This window comes from Engraulis encrasicolus, chromosome 12 (assembly GCF_034702125.1).
Source record: "Engraulis encrasicolus isolate BLACKSEA-1 chromosome 12, IST_EnEncr_1.0, whole genome shotgun sequence".
Taxonomy (NCBI): Eukaryota; Metazoa; Chordata; class Actinopteri; order Clupeiformes; family Engraulidae; genus Engraulis; species Engraulis encrasicolus.
The window spans coordinates 26,697,729-26,716,805 of NC_085868.1; the positions used below are offsets into that span (position 1 = coordinate 26,697,729).

A 19,077-nucleotide genomic window follows, 5' to 3' on the forward strand; every position below is an offset into this window, starting at 1 on the left:
CTATAATTATTAGGCCTAAGCCGCCTAGCATATGTTGTTGTTGTTGTTGTTGTTGTTGTTGTTGTTGTTGTTGTTGTTGTTGTTGTTGTTCTTCTTCTTCTTCTTCTTCTTCTTCTTCTTCTTCTTCTTCTTCTTGTTGCATTAGGTTTTTAAATTATGCTATATTGCATCTGGTGTCATTTAATAATGCACCATCGTGCACAGCACACATAAAGGAAGCGAAAGCAGATGAGTGAAAGGCCAGGCGTAGGGCAGGCAATTGGTCGTTAGTCGGCGCTCTTATCGTGGTGTTTGCAGGCTGAGTGTCCGCACGTGCGGCTTTCCCTGTGTTTGTATGCAAGCGAGAGTGAAGACTATATAGCCTACAAAGTGGGCGTGTTGCTAGAGTCTTTTAAATGAGCCTGGCTGCCGCTGAAGTTTTACAGTAAACTATCTGGCGTGAATGAAGGATTATCGTTGGAAGGAACTCAACCGTCTCCAGCAAAATGTTTATTTATGAGAGGTATGGTGTTTTTCAGCTCTGAGATTTAAAATGATGCAGCTACTTAAATAATATCATCTAGCTTTATTTCTTTAAATTTACTTTACAAAATAATGTATTTTGATCGATTTTGAAGTCGAATTCTACTCGTTGAAACTTAATGTTATTTTGCACTAACCTACCTAACATGGTTGCTGTCATCATGTAGTAGCCTAAGAGATAGCCGTTCACATCATAACAATTATGGGGTTATTTATGTCACATTTTATTTAAATAATTATGGAACGTGTTTAATTTACATATTTACATATTTATGGAGCGTGTTTAATTTGTTTACTAGCCTATAATGCGTGCGTAAAAGTGTGCGTAAATGCCTACATTCGCCAAATGGCCGAGAACGCCTCTGTTCTCTGAAATCTTGCAGCATCATATGAAACTGCCTCGCACATTCCAGACAGCAGAAACCTCAAACAAGTTGACGAAATCCCACAAGGAATTGTTTGAGGTCCGAAGGGCGTCTTTCAGGGCACAGCAGCTCAGAAGAGCCTCTCTGCCTTCAAGCTAGGACTGGTGCGCTTCCTGGCACCCGGAACGTGGGAGTGCAACCGCAAAAGCTTTTAATTGCTACTGTTTCATTGGGCATGCTGAGGGGCATGGAAACGCTCCAAGTTTCTTGTGATTGCTGCAGAGGATCTTTTTTTCTGCATTCAGTGTCAAGTCTACAACATTCTCAGTTTATGTGCAGATAACATCTTCTTGAACACATTCACTTTTTGTAATCAGACAATCAATGCTGTCTAGGATTGTTCATAATTAGAGTGGTCATGTAGGGAGGCTACCCTAACATCAAAAGCATGGCTTGATGCTTGCCAGATGATTGTAAGTTCCTTTTAGGGGGTGGCTGGTTTAGAGCTGACAGGAGCAAAATCCAGGTGGAGGAGAGACGGCCACCTGCCGGTTTTTCATGGGTCATATATCTGTGTCAGCAGACCCCCTACTAAATTAACAGCCATATTGTGTTGTGTTTAGCAAGCAACACAACACTATGTAGAGCTCTTTTTAAAAGCAGTCCATTATTGTGATAGCTGGTTGGTGAAGTGTAGGGGTCTGCGTGGTGACATACCCATATCTCCTGAATGTTACGTTTTGTGAATGGACTGAGAGAGTCACTGAAAGTATATGAATACATGTGACAAATCTTTATTCATCAAGGCTCTCATAATGTGTAAAAGGTTGTTAGACTCGGTGGTACTGTCTTCATTTTCAGTGTCTTCCTGTGTGTTTCATGGAAGCACACAATTCAGATCCCCCCCCCCCCCCCCCAAATGATTCATTTTAGTATGCAAAGCGCTCTCTCTCTCTCTCTCTCTCTCTCTCTCTCTCTCTCTCTCTCTCTCTCTCTCTCTCTCTCTCTCTCTCTCTCTCTCTCTCTCTCTATGTCTTTCTCTCTTTCTCTCTGTCCCTCTGTCTCTCTCTCACACACACACACACACACACACACACGCACACACACACACACACACACACACACAAACACACACACACGCACACACACACACACACACGCACGCACACACACACACACACATATATCAAAGAGAGGAATAGAGAATCAAGACATGGAAAGACAATCATCACAGACCAAACCCGTCACATAATCACAATCAAATTGCAGAGCGTCCTTTCATCACTGATAGTCACAAGTGACCTCCTCGTGTCCAACCTTTTCCTGTTTTCTCATCTTGTCTGTGTTTTTTTTAGAAACTGGAGAATGCAAGAGGAAAGCTGGATAAAACCTGTCTATTGAGGATTTGTCACAGGGCGGGTGAAACCGCACTCAATTCCAGGTAGGCTACAGAACGTGCCACATACTACTACTGCCTGTGAGTGGTCACTGACTCACACTATCCAGCTATGGATGACGGAAAAGTAGAGATGAGCACAGACCCGTGGACAGGAGGTTACCGCCCCGCCGACAAGGGGTCACCGGCCCACCCACAGGGATCAAAGGCCAGCTTGGACCAGGGAGATGAGAGGCTCAGAATTGAGGCCCCCCTCTTATATTGTGTGTTTAGAGAGTGAGGCCCTTTCAGATGATTTTGTCCTCAGCCCGGTCATGGCTGCCAGTGGCCCTGGATGGACAAACACTCGCACATCACATATCACACATCGCACATCACAAATGAGTATTTTCTAATTTAATTTTTTTTTCTAGATTGTCATGTGATTTCTAATGGCTTTTGTGTCTTTTTTGAATAGGACAGTTGAAATTATGTCAGGAGAGAGAGTGTTAGAGTGAGATAAGGCAGGGTTGCGGCATTACTCAGGCTAGACTCGAACCCAGGTCCCCATGGGCATGCAATTATGTGTGCAGGCTGCATGTGTGTTACGCTACAGGGCCCTGCATCATGATTATTAAAAAAACAGATATTTATGATGAAACCAAATGTAGCTTACATAACAAGACATGACTGTTACAAGTCACTGTCTATAACAAATTTTACATTGCATTATTGTTCAGTCGAACATTACACAATGAAAAAATATTGCTCTGAAGAACTGGAGGTTTGTTGTGCTGGTTTGTTGTGCTGTTAAATCCTTAAATGTTCTTCTTGTGTGTTTTCTCCGCAGACCAAGATGTCCCGTGGCATGTGCTTCTATCTTTGGCTGCTTCTTCTGCTCTTTTCCATATTACAAGGTGACCACGTGAGCCGTCATTATGATCAGAGGACATATGATTTCATTCATTTCTGACTCTGAAATGTCAGTCCCCCAGAATAGGAATTGTAACCACCACAAAGGCGATACGAACTGACTTTATATACAGTAGGCTGTAATTACTTTGTTGGGAATGTTTACTGTAAATCCCATCAAATCCCTCCCCGGCACAAAGTCATGTTTGTATGCATCAACCCAGTAAAAAAAGCTCCTGTTATAAATTAGCTGTTAGGGTTTTTTATTTTTTCATTAGGTTGGTAAGGTTTTTCAGTGACTATTACAGTGTTCCACTGGTGGGGCTACACCATCTTTTTGTTATTACCCATCATTTCCAGACTCTACTTTTAAGCTGCTAGTTTTATCTCATGTTTTGAACCCTGCGGTACCATGATACAGTTAATGTAGTCTATTGATTATTACCTGAGAACAAAATGAGGGAATATCCCATCTTATGCGGACACCTGTGGCTTATACAGAGGTGCGTCCTATATGTGAAATTCTTTTTTTCTTCTTAATTTCAGTTAGTGTGTTTCATAGGCTGGAGATTGCTGTAGTTTTAAAAAAAAGTTCCTATTTCCCACAGTGTCATGTGAAGTCAGCGCTCCATCGCACCTGCAGGCCGTTGCCGGGCAACCCTTCATGCTGGGCTGCAACATCACGATAGGCAGCGGCCAATCCCTGTCGCAGGTGCGCTGGCTAGATGGGCGCGACCGCACCATCCTCTCCTACCTCGCCGACGAGCCACACAAGGTCACCCAGACTACCGGTAACCGCGTGGAGCTGGCCGCCTCGCACAGTCACGACAGTGCCATCCGGATCAAGAAAGCCACATCGCGAGACGCTGGGTGCTACCGCTGCGTTTTTGATGTTTACCCCACGGGGCAGCAGGAGGGGAGGACCTGCCTCTCTGTCCAGGGTAGGCGCAGTCATGGCTGTTGGTTTTTGCCATATTACCTGGCCGGCCCTTTTTAGGCAGCGTGTCAGTTTGTCTGCCGGCACTGTGTTTGTCCAGAGATTCTTTAAGTATAGAGATATGCCAATGTAATAGGTTGCTATGGGCAACTAAAATGACCAGGTTCTGGTCTGCCTAAAGGGGCTGTCATAATGCTCCTAGCATTGAATAGAACAGTCCTTAGGTCTGCTTAGGTCTGCCTAAAGGGGGACCCCCCCCCCTCCCCCTTGCAATAATAGAACCCGGAAACAATGGGCCAATGGAACCTCTCTCTCTGTACTCTCTCTGGTTTGTCTCTTCTGCAGGGGGCACCAAACAGTTTCAGCAAAGTGCATGCTATTAACTGACATAATGTTCTTTCCAGTGGAGGTATCGCGCCTTTGGACTTGGTGCCTGGTGGCGAGTGCGTAGGTTCCAGTGGGTTAACTTGATGCAGACAAGGAGAACTCACACAGCGTAATGCCAAATGCAGTAGTTACCTTTCATTGCATTATAGAAAAACAAAAAAAGGGCGAGTTCTCCTTGTCTTCATCTCTGTCCAGGGTAGGCACAGTCTTTGCTGCTGGTTGTTGCTATATTACCTGGCCGGCCCTTTGTAGTCAGTGTGTCAGTTTGTCTACCTGCAGTGTGTTTATCTCTTCTGCAGGGGGCACCAGACTAGACATACAGATTCATACACTTCAGCAAACAGACACACTCAGACACGTACGCACGCGCGCGCACACACACACACACACACACACACACACACACACACACACACACACACACACACACACACACACACACACACACACACACACACACACACACACACACACACACACCACATCTAGCGTTGGCCATGAGGGCAGGTTCACATCTCTGAATGCTCCTGTTGTTTAGTTAGTTTTAGCAAAGTTCATGCTAAACTGACATAACAGAAAGGAGTTTCATAATGTACTTTATAGCAGACTTTATGGTAGACTTCATGTATGTTTTAGTACCTATCTGTACCTATAGTACCTATATAGTACCTATCTATGATGGAGCTTGTGGCTTAGCATACAGAAACTTCAGTGCAGTACATTGAGTAATCACATTAATTCCTTGAACAAGATTAACAATGTTTCAGTTTCAGTGTCATGTGTGCGGTTTCTGCTGTGCTTTACACACACATATAGACTGTCATGTGGACTGTCATGGGTCAGAGAGTTCATGGGTTATTCCCACTAGTACCGTTCAACAGCTACTGTATATTTCTTGAGCCCAGTATACAAAATTGGCCTGGCTGATGCCTCACCAGTTTTATTTCCTTAATTGAGGTGGACGTCCAGTAGAGATATGATGCAAATAAATTATGGTGACACAGATGGTGACACACGCTACGTGCAGCGCACGATAATACTGGAAGCTAACTTGTCATCCTCCCTCTTTTCAACTTTCTGTTTCCCTTCAGTGAGTAGGAGCTCAGAATGAAACCTCAGTGCTTTGCTTTGCTGGGAATTGGCATGTGATAGTTTATTTCTAGACTTTGGCTTTGTGTTGGGTTGGGTCCGTCTGAGCACATCAGGCTTGGCTGCATGCATGGGGTTTGGCTGCATCGTGGGACACAGAACAGAAGGGGTTGAGTTTTAAAGCAAATCAAATGTCGAGAGACACGCCTGTCAAATGTCGAGAGACACGCATGAGGGTCACAGATGGGAAGAAAACAGGAAGCTGGTCAGGGACGAGGTCAGTATGAGGTTGAAAAAACCACTAAAGTGCGCACGGCATTGGCTGACAGCATTGGAAGGAGTCCAGTCTTGCCGCCATCTTTTTGTGTGTTCCCTGTTTTCTCCTACCTCTATGACTGTCTCTCTGTGTCCTCCTCAGACACCGGTCAGAGTTTAAGGATGGAGCACAGTTGGGTCATTAAAAAAAAAACATTAAAAAGTTTACAAGTTTTTGGGCCTGTTATTGTGATGGAGTGGGATAGGAAATGAGGGGGAGAGCGTGGTAACCTCGCAGGCCAGAGTGAATATTTCTGATGGTCGCTATAGGCAGATGGCCTGTAGAGTTTTTTAGGCTAATGGGATGGATATGACCCTCGAACTTGGCCCCACATGGGTAACTGCCTAGTAGGTTGGTCAACACAATGTGCCGCACCACCCTCAACACAAGACTTTTTTTTAACAACCTGGTCTCTGACATAATTCCTTGAAATGAACACGGCCTCTTGCTTGGGAGACAAAATCTGTGACAGTTTCATTCATTTTCATTCAGTTTCATTCATTTTGCCCTACTACTGCCTAGTAGGTTGGTTAACACAATGTGCCGCACCACCCTCAAAACAAGACTTTTTTTTAACAACCTGATCTCTGACATAATTCCTTGAAATGAACACGGCCTCTTGCTTGGGAGACAAAATCTGCGACAGTTTCTTTCATTTTGCCCAAATTCCAGGATGGGCTTATGATGCATTTCTGCTTTGCTCGGTGGTCTCTGCACTCACAGAGTCACACGTCTCTGCTATCATTTTAAAATATGTCCTTGTTCTCAAGGGAATAGTTAAAAGAATCAAATGGGACGGGCAGAGATGACAAATGTAAAAGTAGAAGTAAATTCATAGTGCAAGTAGCACATTATATAACTGGTTCACCTGTACCAGGGACTGTGTTGTCACTAAAAACAACAACAAAAAGATCACTGCAAATATGACCCAATCAGTTCAGAATCAGCTGATTTCAAGACAGGTACGTACATTGGTCTAACAGTGAAAGTATAGTACCTCTGTTGGAAAGCAAGGTGTTTTTTTATTTCTACTTTTCTTTTGACATCATTGGGGGAGGGTGACTTAAAAGAGGGGTGGGGCATAGAAAGACAGGTAAACACATGAGCACATGGAGATTAAAAAAACCTGTTGCACATGGAAACCAAAACAACAAAACAACAGAAAAGATCTAGATCATTTGAGTCCAGCAACACCCTAACTCTTGTGGCTCCACATGCCTGATGTACTTTTTTGCTGCCTGATTTTTTGGGCTTTTTATGCCTTTACTTGAGATAGGACAGTGAGGGAAATACAGGAAATGAGTGGCTATAGAGAGAGATGGGGAAGGATCTGCAAAGGACCTCAGGCCGGAATCAAACCAAGGCATAACGGTATGGCATCTTACCTCATTGACCCATAGCACCTCAACTGACTTTCTTTTTAAGTACTTTTTTGGGGTTTTACTGCCATTTCACAGTGAAGAGATGACAAGGTTGTGAGCCAGAGAGACGGAGAAGGATTGGGAAACTGTCAGGATCTCCAGCATAGCAGTACGGTGCCTGAACGTTCGGGGCCATAGCCAAAGCCTAGTGCCGGACTTCCATCTTGAGACAATACTCCCCTCTGCAACCGGTCACAGGGTCGACCACCCTTCACATGCGTGTGATTGCTAACCCTCATCTCACTATCCTTCCACCCACACACCAAATTAATTTTCTCTGGTTTACTCATCCCTTCCCTCTATGGTGACCAGAAAACAATGCAGTTCACTGATCTTAAAAGGACACACAGCGCTAGACTTGAAGGAAGTTCCTAAGCCACCATAACCATGACCAATGCTTTTGGCTGACATTTGGACCAAAGTTTACTGGCATGCAGTAAGAAATTGTCCCCTTGTGGTTTGTTTTGAATTGATGGTTGATGGGAGAAACCACCACGAGTGAGTTCCAGGTAAATGTTCTGTAGATGTGGCGTCTGCATAGTTTGGTCTGTCCCTCCTGAAGGGACTTCCCTATAGCAGTAGCAATAGTAATAGTGATTGCTTTTGCATAGCACATCATCATACATAATCACAAGTCATTCAATGTGCTTGAGGACAAGATAGAAGAAAACCATATGGATGGTATTAGGCCTATCTAACGAGATTGTAGATTAATAACTAGAGATGCACCGGATTCTGATTTTTAGGATCCTGCCGGATACCGGATCCACTGCTTAAGATCCTGCCGGATCCGGAACCGGATACCGGATCCTACAATAGGTAGGCCTGTCACGATAACAATTTTTGCCAGACGATAACGATAACAAGAAATTATTGCGATAATCGATAATATTGTCTCTCTCGCCATTTTCAAACAATATAATGTGCAATAAAAAACACTGCTATGCAAGGTGCGGCCTCCTTCTTGAAACACTGAATGTAACATTTGGGCCAGCAGACTCAGAGGTTTAAAATGTAAATGTTACATTCAGTGTTTAGCAGGCGTCACTCTTAATTATTTAATAATTAAGATTGACGCCTGCGCCAAGAAGAAATGTGTCAAACAATATAATGACGTAAAATGCAATAAAAATGTGACTACACCCCTTCACATTTTTAAAGCATCACGGCGGGGGATATATATATATGTTTTTAAATACATCCTCATGGAGCACAATAGGCTCTAAATAGGCTTTTTTGTATTTATTATTAAGGTAAGTTATATAGTCTTTCTTTAACATTTTCTGTTATTTATCTTTCTCAAGCACACTGAATGGCTTATAGGCCTATCCATGGTGTGATGTAAAATAACCTACTGGTGGGGTATTGTTAATTCACAAATTATTACTTAGACAGCTTATTTCAAACAAATGCACGTTGTTACTAGCTAATTGTCAGTCAAAACCCAAATCAGCCCTGTTAAAGGCATTTCAACATCAGCAAAAAGCAAAAGAGCATGAGATTCACAAGTTCCAGCTCTCTCTCTCTCTCTCTCTCTCTCTCTCTCTCTCTCTCTCTCTCTCTCTCTCTCTCTCTCTCTCTCTGATACCCTCGACTGGAACAAGTTGCAATTCTGCGCACTTTAAAGTCCTTTATGAACGCCCATACATTGATTCTTATGAGTTATGAGTCGCCATGCCTCTGTTTCTCCTGTAGCGCGCTCAACCGTTCACATTCTCCTGGTGTGACAGATTTAAATCCACAAATCTTATCTTCATGATTTGCTTGCGGACTGCCTACTCATATTATTAGGTCTAAATAAACAAGAAATATAGCGAAAATCACAAAAAGAACAGACAACGAACGTCGGGGTAGGAGGCGCATTGAAATAATAGTGAAAACTCGGCGAGGTTTAAAATAACAGCCTCAGAGTAAGTTTGTCGCGAAGGCACCACTATTTCATGTTTGCACAAACACGTCTTCGTCGTGGATATTGGGTTGCTGCGCATGTTTCAAAATGAACATTTGCCTCCGTGTTGGAGCTGTTCATTCCCCTCTCTGAGGAACGTTGCAGATGCGCTGACTGAGACTGGAAGAATATTGCGCTCCTAGTCTCTAGCGCTGATTCTTTGTCGAGGCTTATAAGCGACGCGCGGGAACACCAGCGTTCTATTTCAAAGACGCAAGTAGCCAGATCAATGCACTTTTTTTCCAACCAGAACTGCACTGAAACTTAAAATTACACCAACATTTAAGCGTCATTGCGCTGCGTTGGCCTATAACGCGCCATCAGTAGTCTTACGGCTACGGTAGAGAAAGGGAGAGAGGGAAAACAAAACATCACGCAAATAACTTATCGTTACTTATCGGGGCCAGAAAAGTGATCGCTCTTGTAAAAAGTTATCGTCCGATTTATTGACTTATCGTATATCGTGACAGGCTTAACAATAGGGTTGAAACACATAGCCTACTCGCACACGTGGGCCCTTTTTATCACGTTGGCTCAAACTATTTTGACTGAAAAGCCTCGGCTACCGGATCCTGGATCCTGGAACCGGATCCGGATCCTGTGAAAAACCCTATTATCCTGCCGGATCCGGATCCGGATCTCCGCATCTCTATTAATAACCCTACAAGTTCAAGGGTTCTCCTGTATTGTGGGTGGGGGGTCGTTGTGACCTTGGCAGGCCATATAGGGGATCGTATCAATATTTTGCGCTGGGGCCCTGTGCAATTGTTCTGCCACTGTTTGGTCCTGTTGTCTTGAATCTTAACATCTCTCTCCCTCTCTCCCTCTCTCCATCCCTTTCTCTCCCTCTCTTCCTTCTGTGTGCTGTGCAGCGAGGGAACTATTTAATTGGGAATTCATAATTTGGATTTAGAACTATGTAAACGTATCCATTGACTCAATATGCCCCTGGGCCTATTTGTGGCCCGTTTTCATGTGACTAGTTGCATACCTCTCTATCTATCTCCCTGCCTCTCTCATCCCTTTGTCTCTCACCCTCTCCTCCCAGAGATTAGATATAGAACAGGGGTGTCAAACATACGGCCCGCGGGCCGCATCCGGCAGGAAATTACATATAAGAAATACACAGTTTCAAGGAAATTTTGCATAGGATTATCATTATTGCATTGCTTTCTACATATTCAACACACTTAAAACGTGATAGTACTGAACACTAATCCTCTGCTTTACGTTTTTTTTTTTTGCGATGATGTTACTAATGCGGCCCGCTTGAGGTCCACATGGCTTATATGCGGCCCCCGGACCAAAATGAGTTTGACACCCCTGATATAGAAGTATTCTCGCAAATGTATTTACAACACTTTCAGTATGTTATTGCAAACTTGAGGTCATGTAATATCATACCACTAGTGTTGTAATTACATTTTTAGGAGTACTTCTACTTTATAAAATTTGCTCTTCCCTCCAGCACTAAGAGTACTCTGGGACCAAATACTATCTATAGATATGTGAAATCAGCTCTCTAAGTGTTGAATTAACACTATCTTTTTTTAACTGTGCTCTTGTGCAGCGAGGGTGGAGTTAGAGGGTAACAAGACGGTGGTGAGTGGCAAAGCAGCCACCCTGACGTGCCGCTATCCCCTGGCAGAGCAGGTGGAGCAGGTGCTCTGGAAGAAGACGGCGGAGCAGGGGGACACCTCCACCGTGGCCTCCTACGTTCGGCGTGGCGCCCCACGTGTGGAGGAGCCCTTCCGTGGGCACGTCAACCTAAGCAGGTGTGTATTCCAAGAGGGGCTGTTTCAAGGTATTTGAGGACTTGGGGGCCCTTTTTTCACTGCAAAGTCTTGAGGAGGGCCCACCTCAGAGATATTGATAGCGTATCATTGTACATTTTCAGCCGTTGAATTTAGGGAGGTGGCTGCCACTCTCCCACATGTCATGGTGTCAGTGGGCTTAGGAACGATACCATAAAACGGAGCAGGAACCCATGTTCGATTCCAGCCTGAGTTTGTTTCCCGATCCTCCCCTATCTCTCTCCCAAACTTTCTCGTCTCCTCTCTCACAGTCCTGTCCAGTAAAGGAAAGAAAAGCCGCAATCAATCAATCAATCAATCAATCAATCAATCAATCAACCAATCAATCAATCAATTGCTAAACAAATAATCAGGATGAATTAATTCATAATTAAGTTACAGTTCATCTTGAAATACCCTCCAGGTCCCTGAACCAAACAGAGCTCAGGCTGAGTCCGGTCAGCACAGAGGACGAGGGCTGCTACACCTGTGAGTTCCACACCTACCCGGAGGGCACCAGGAGTGCCATGGCCTGCCTCATTGTATACGGTAAGGTCTAATCTTTCTACCATAGACTCGAGAGGCAAAAGAGACTGTTATTTGTCTGACATTTATTTGACAACGATTGTTTGACATGAGTTATGCAATCTCTTTGGGTCAGGCTCCCGTCTTCTCGTCGAATTCCGTGGCAGGAGTGCATGTCCTGCCATCGGAGTCGGCTTACGCTAGAAAGCATAGAACAGTTTGAGACAGGGTATTTTTTTAAAAGACGCAACGACGATCTATTGGCTGAAAGAGAAGATGCATTAGTGACATAGAGGGAGAATCCCAAACGTGGACTGCGATTGTTATAGGATGTTGCTGATGCGAAGGATGCCTATTGAAGAGGGAGAGTCTGATTGGTTAGTGAAGGTTTTGTTGACAGCCAAAGATGGTTCTTCCTGGTAGAACTTACTCATTAGCTCCCATTGTGGAAAAGCTGTGACGATGTGACCACACAGCACTGTAATGATTCAGTCTCTGTGTGGATGTGTGTCTGAGTCTGTCTGTCTCTGTAGCAGTTCTTTTGTTTTAATCTCTTGGGTAGCCGAAGCTTCACTGAACCAAAAACTTTCATTCAGTTTAATGGGCTCTAGAAACTAATAGCATACAGGCAAGTGCCATTAAAAGACAAAAAAAAATCTTGAGGTGGGTTCACTCTAAGTGCTCGTTGTCAGAATTTGGAGGGTGCCGCACGTTCTTACTATATCCTTCCCTACCTGCTGTGCTTCTGAAGTGTCTTTTTGTTGCGCAGAACAATGTGTTTCTTAACTTATTCATCAGGGCTTTACTAAACAGTCCACAATGCTGGGAGCTAGGACGTGATGCACATGCCAAGGAGAGACGGGCTAGTTGGACTTAGGCCCATTGCCATGACAGTAGGATAGTCTCTCTCTCTCTCTCTCTCTCTCTCTCTCTCTCTCTCTCTCTCTCTCTCTCTCTCTCTCTCTCTCTCTCTCTCTCTCTCTCACAGTCTACTTCTATTTGTCTGTCTTTCTCTCTCTCCTCCCGCCTCTTTCTCTCTCTCTCTCTTTCTTTCTCTCTCTCCCTCTCTTTCTGTCTCGCTCTCCTTCTCTTTCTATCTGTCTGTCTCTGTCACTCTCTATCTCCATCTCCTCTCTCTCCCTCTCTCATTTCTCCCCCTCTCTCTCTATCTTTTTGTCATCCTCCATCATACCCACCAGTCAGTTATGCCTCTCAGTGCAGCTATTGCCACTGCCCTGTGTGTCAGTGAAACCTAGCATAGGAAGGGGCGTGAAAGCTTTGCCTCCTTACTGTATGCCTGTCTGTCTCTGTTTGTCGGTCCCTCTCCTATCTATCCTCCCCTCAATGAGTGTAGTGACATGCATGCAAGAGCAAGGAGTATTCCCATTTCAAACTAAATATTGTCAGTATAGCCTATTCAGTTTCAAACAAGTTCCAGAATATAATACATGTGTGGAACAGTGTTCTGCATCCAAAATATTTCTAAGACGCGACCACATTTGGAATGAATAAAGAGTTAACATGAGTTGTGCGCAAACCAATTACTGCCACCATTCCTCTTAAAAACAGAATTATTCCATGCATATAACTCCACGCATGTGCTCATTTTGTATTCTCTGTCCACCATTCTCTGTCCCTCCTTCCCTCTTCCTCTCTCTCTCTCTCTGTGCCTCTCCTCTCTCCCTCTTCCTGAGTCTAGGTCAGCTTTGTGTCTACTGTAGTTTGGTGATTTATGTGTTTTTATGTCAACTCTTTTGTTCTCGTGTTCAAACATCTTAGAGTCTAAGATTAAGCACACGCGACCTACTATGTCCTGTAACCAGAGGTAGATAATGACTCCATGGGCCCCGGGCCAAACATCAGGAAAGGCCCGCCTCAATAAGAATTGCTTTCCAACACAGTTTTAGGCCAAATGATAGACTAGAGACACTATGTTTTTGGGGGGTTGGGTTTTGTCCCCTGAGAACATATGGAAATAAAGTTGTTAAGGATAATGCTCACACCAGCATACATGAGCAATATAACAGCATATTGAAATTGGCAGAAGTGCTCCTTTAAAACCGCAATATTAATGCAAAATGAGAATGGAAATATAGAGGCTTGGGCTTCAGGGCCCCCTTGACTCTTAAGCCCCTGGGCCTGAACCCAGTAGGCCTATGCATGCATCCCTGTCTGTAACCTGTAAGAGTTAACACTAGTGTCCAATCTCACAAAGGAGTCATAACATAATTACAGTGCAGACAGGACCAAAGCAGTTCTAGAAAAACAGTATCATAAATCACACAAAAAGCATAACAACAAGTGCTAACTCTCAATCACACGAACGAGTGCTAACTCTATCACACGCACACACATACACACACACACACACACACACACACACACACACACACACACACACACACACACACACACACACACACACACACACACACACACACACACACACACACACACACACACACACACACACACACACACACACACACACACACACACACACACACACACACACACAGAGAGACACGACACACCATTGAAATGAATGGCTCTAATTCTCTCCTCTACAGTAAGTATTTAACACATTCACGATGTTCTATGTTTGCCCTTCTCTCTGTGCTGCAGTTCTCCCCAAGCCTGAGATCACCCACGTCACAGTGTCCCCCGGTGTGGTGGAGGTGAACTGCTCGGCGGTGTCGCGTCCGGCCTCGCGGCTCTCCTGGAACGTGGAGGGGGACAACCGCACCGTGGGCCCCCCCGTGTCCTCCTACTACGAGCAGGGCGACGGCACCACACTCGTGGTCAGCTCCGTGCTGGTGCAGCAGCGCCTGATGGACGACAGGACCATCGTGTGCCGAGCTCACCACCAAGGCCTGCAGGCTGCCGCGTCGGCCTCTGTGAACAGAGGTGAGTAATTGAACGACCGCACTTTGATACTTTATATTAGGTCCAGACAGGGCTGCTGACAGCTTTGAAAGGTGCCTGGCCGGGACAAAGTCATCTGAAAGCCCCACCACCCCCAATACATACTTAACTACCACGGGCGTAGGTTTAGGGGGGGAGGATTGTTGTGGCATGTCCCTACCAATATAAAATTGAAGTTGTCCCCACCAAAGCTCAGACCAAACCTACGCCCTTGCATACGTAATCAGTTATAGACAAAATGGATACATAAGTTAAAATCCAGCTCCACATATTCAAAATGACTTTAGCAGGTGACTAGCTGGTTGAATGATCACCTGCTTGAATTGGACTGGTAAATCACGGTCATTTAGAATGTGTGGCGCTAGATTGTAGTTATTGAATCCATTTTGCCCATCACTACATACAATGTAATGAGAACCCAATTCTGCTGCACTGTTCCCTTGGGACACCATCGAGGGCTGCTCCCTTGCACGGCATAAATGGCAGGCATAAAAGCAATTTTGTTGTGTGCAGTGTGCACTTGTGTGCTGTGGAGTGCTGTGTCCCAATGACAATAGGAGTTGGAGTTTCCTAGGTGGGCTTTCACTTTCACTTCACTTCAAACCCGGGTCCCTGCTGTTACAGTAGGGTGTGTCTGTGCCATTTGAGAACACTTAACGACTTTAGGGCCAGGTGTTGGGAGTGTAATTGACGTAGCATCTGGATTTGGTCTTTGGAGACCAGACCACGACTCATGGGGTACGTAAGTCTCCACCCCTTCCTGTTGGCTCATGGGGCCGGGAAATGGTCTAATGACGGCAATCCGAATCTTAAAAAATTGCTATTATCGTATGTGGAATCCAAAGCATGTTTCAAACGGAATCAGGATTTAGCTTTACTCGCTTGTTCACTATAATTCTACAATTTTGTGAGTCAAGGCCCCATTGAACAGATTCAAACATAGCATTATGATTGAAGGATGGATTTTGCAATGCTTTTAGCTTATCTTTCATGGTGCAGTACTAGACCAACTGGTAAGGCAAACTTATTTTCTGCTGCCAGGTGGGTTTGTTCACAAGGCTAGAGGTGTTGTCCAGGTATTGGTTGGACGTACTGTATGATGGGCTTCGCATTTGGGCTTGAGCCTACTTTCCAAAGGCTGAATTAACGGCAAACTTTATTGTGTGGCTGATTGGCCACACTTCGCAAAGTGCAGGTGTTGGGGATGTAAGATGTGCCATCTGGAATTGGTCTTTGGTGACCGTGGCCGAGCATAATGGCAACTTCAAGTCCAGTTGGGGCTTTGCCTCCTGGACTTGTTGCATTACAAATCAGAGTGAAATGAGTCAGCTTTTAACTATGGATCTAGGAATTCATTGATATACGGTATGGTCATACTGTATGTTGTAGTTTCCTATATAGGCTGACAAGTCTGCTTTGCTGCTAACGCAGGTCAGTGGAACCTTGCAGGTGTTAGATGTAAAACTGACCCACCATCTGGACTTTTGCTTTAGCACAAACTTAACTGCCGTATAGGATGTAATGAACAGGTGGGCATTTTACCTGACGGCAGTTGTGCTCTCGGGTTTCATTCAGACGAAACTTGAAATGTGTTGTATCCTCTTAGGTACAGTTACTTACTGTATATTGTGTCATTAGAATTTTCATGTAGCCTAGGTGTAATGCAAATTAATAATAGAAAATAGCATGAAAGAAGAAACCAAAGATTGGTAAATACTTTGCCATTTATTTGCATCTTTGCTGCTTTGTATCTGTGATATTTGTTTCGTAAATGTTGTGTATAAGTAACTCCAGTCTTCCTTCCTTCCTTACCTAACACCCTTGATGTTATGAAAATAGGCTGTTGCGGTGGCTTCCAGTGTAATCTTTTTAGGACTATTTTTACTGCTGTGCGTATGTGTGTTTATTTTCCTCACATGAACCCTGGCGAGTGGCCTCCAGAGCGAGTGTGTGAAAGTGGGAATGTGTGTGTGTATTTTAATTTGCTGCGCCTTATACGTACATACTTAATGTTGTTGTATTGTATTGTGTTTCAGTGAACATGACAGTTGTTGGTGTTTCTGTTCTGTGTTACAGCCAGGCGCTCCCACATCATTGTCCTCATCATGATGTTTATCGTGGCAGCGCTGCTGTTGTGTCTGTGTATGTGTGTGACCAAACGTTCCCCATGCTGATGATGCGTTCCAAGTAAGTATGCAATAAACATCAAAAACACACTTTGATGTGCAGAAAGTATCCTGGCCTTGCCATTAATATGCTTCCTGTTCAATTCACATAATAAGCATGCAGGTAGGCCTATATACTAAGACCAGCCTTATCAGACAATGTATTTGTACAAATAATGTTTTGATAGATAGGATTAAATTAAACTGCAATTAGGCTACTAGTAAAGTTGTTGGTAAGAGTGTCAAGGAACTCAACCACAAAAGGGTCTTCTACAATCAGGTTTATGGGACTATAATGGTGGTGAAAAGGGACGAACTCCAAAATTGTAGCTATAATGGGACAACACGTGTATTGTGAATAGCCTACATGCGTATAGGCTATATTGTGCATGTATTGGTTGTCATAGTCTATGTTGCTGATGACCCTATCTGTATGTTAACTTTTAAATGTGGGGATTTGATAAATCACATCAGTTACAACTTTGTTGTTCTCCCCCTTTTAACCACCATTATTCAAGTCTTTGCAAACCAACAATGTACCGTCCACGCATCAATAATATTGCCTCATGTGTTTGTCTGGTGGTAACACTTTGCTTTAACTGTAACTGTGTGTATCCTAATGTAAAGTGTGACTATTAATCTTCATATAGTAAAATACTAACACAGGAGTGAGGAATGTCTAGAGGGCCATTTGTGGCCCTTGAGGCCCTCTTATCCGGCTCCCGACATAATTTTATGTTATGCAGTTTCACATGAAATATGACATGTTTTGCCAAGAAATCTTAAAAATTACATTTTCAATACAGTTAAGTCATATTTTCAGGGGACTTAAGTTGGGGTCTCTTGTAAAGGTGGCCGCCTTCAATATAGGCCTAAAGTGCGGGGGGAATACTGATTTGTGCTCATATACGGCCCTTGGAGAACTTTATAAGTGGCCCCTCGAATGAAAAAGGTTTCCCAACCCTGTACAAGAAGAACCAACATGGTTTTGGTCTGTCAGTCTGACTTGTGGTGTGCGCTGCACATGTTCTGGACTGTAATCAGATGCCTATGAATACCTCAGCCACACCAGGAGCTGAGGGGCAGCCCACTTCAAAAGCAGCCCGCCAGAGGTTTGTGGGGCAGCTAGCCCATTTATGAGCCGGTAGCGATATCAGAGGCCTCCGTATAGTAACCCCGGCTTTCCACAAAGATGAAACAAAAAGTATATAAACTGGATGACTGGCGTGGCTGAGTGAAACGCAAGACAGTTATGTTTGCTATGCAGGAAGTTTTAGAAGGCTGGATCTGTCGGGGAGCCCCAACCTAATGGTGTGTTGTAACGCTGTGGGGATTTTGTATGCGTTGAAAGAATTTGGCTCAGACGTGACTCTGGAAACTCTCTCTTGCAGTTACGGCTTGACATTGGCACCTGACAGGCAACAAATGACGGTGTGTCACGTTTTTAACACTAAGGTGTTCGTATGGGTTCAGCTGAGTGTGTTGTGATAAATAACAGTCATGGCTCAATGGTTAGAGCGCTGGCCTTTGGATCAGAGGATTGCAGGTTCAAATTCCACCCTTATCTTCATCCATGGTTGAGGCGCCCTTGAGCAAGGCATCTAACCCCACACTGCTCCAGGGCCTGCAACCAATACCCTGTACCTAAAATGACTGCAAGTCGCTTTGAAAAAGCATCAGCTAAATGCACAGCAATGTAATGTAAAAAGATAAGGATGCCTTTTTCTAGCTCCCTGTTTGAGAGGACGCAATGGCAGCACGGCTCAGTCACAAAATGCTACGAGGGCACAAACCCATTGACTGCTCATTCAGTTTCGCTCTGTTGGATTGATTCTCTGGGCTCCTCTGTTACAAGCCCTCTCTCTCTCTCTCTCTCTCTCTCTCTCTCTCTCTCTCTCTCTCTCTCTCTCTCTCTCTCTCTCTCTCTCTCTCTCTCTCTCTCTCTCCCCCCTCATCCTCCTCAGCTGTATCTAGCTCAGTTTGGTTCATTCAGTGGACTGCTCTCTTTCTCCTCGCCTCGTCTCCTCGCTGCTGTGCCCTGGTTTGTGGCATTCCTTGGCAGGAAGAGACTATGCCAGCACCCAGGCTCCTTGCCAGTTTCAGCCGATGGCCCCGCAGAGCCTTTTGAAATGCCCCTCAGGGAGGCCAAGTGAGCGCCAGGGGCCTAGGAAAGGGAGCAGCAAAGGGGATTGGGGGTAGACGTGTCAGGGGAAGCCAGAGGAGGGGCAAATGGGTCAGTTGTCGCGTAGGCAGGAAGAGAGGGGGCCCAGAATTTGGATTTCATTACATTAATTACATTAAATGTGGAGGAGGCCCTTCCGATAACTTTGTCCCTGGCCCCAGACAAAACTGTCTGTGGCCCTGCTTTTCAGGATGCCCAGGCAACAACAAAAGTCC

At 44.6% G+C, this 19,077-nt stretch overlaps 1 protein-coding gene across 1 annotated transcript; it reads left to right on the forward strand.

Moving 5' to 3' along the window:
- The first annotated feature begins 432 nt into the window (after nucleotides 1-432).
- zgc:172122 (uncharacterized protein LOC571844 homolog) lies at nucleotides 433-16,689 on the forward strand. The gene is made up of 8 exons (XM_063211869.1): nucleotides 433-502; nucleotides 2,243-2,328; nucleotides 3,113-3,179; nucleotides 3,783-4,115; nucleotides 10,843-11,047; nucleotides 11,490-11,614; nucleotides 14,216-14,497; nucleotides 16,592-16,689. Exons 3-8 carry the CDS (start codon nucleotides 3,119-3,121, stop codon nucleotides 16,687-16,689), a joined length of 1,104 nt encoding a protein of 367 aa, XP_063067939.1. The 5' UTR covers nucleotides 433-502; nucleotides 2,243-2,328; nucleotides 3,113-3,118.
- Nucleotides 16,690-19,077: the final 2,388 nt, after the last annotated feature.

Bases quoted from the DNA above. Each gene is read 5' to 3' on its own strand.
- zgc:172122 (XM_063211869.1), top strand. From the start codon at position 3,119: ATGTCCCGTGGCATGTGCTTCTATCTTTGGCTGCTTCTTCTGCTCTTT. The intron at 3,180-3,782 runs GTGACCACGTGA...TATTTCCCACAG, and splicing joins GCTCTTTTCCATATTACAAG to TGTCATGTGAAGTCAGCGCT. The intron at 11,048-11,489 runs GTGTGTATTCCA...AATACCCTCCAG, and splicing joins GGGCACGTCAACCTAAGCAG to GTCCCTGAACCAAACAGAGC.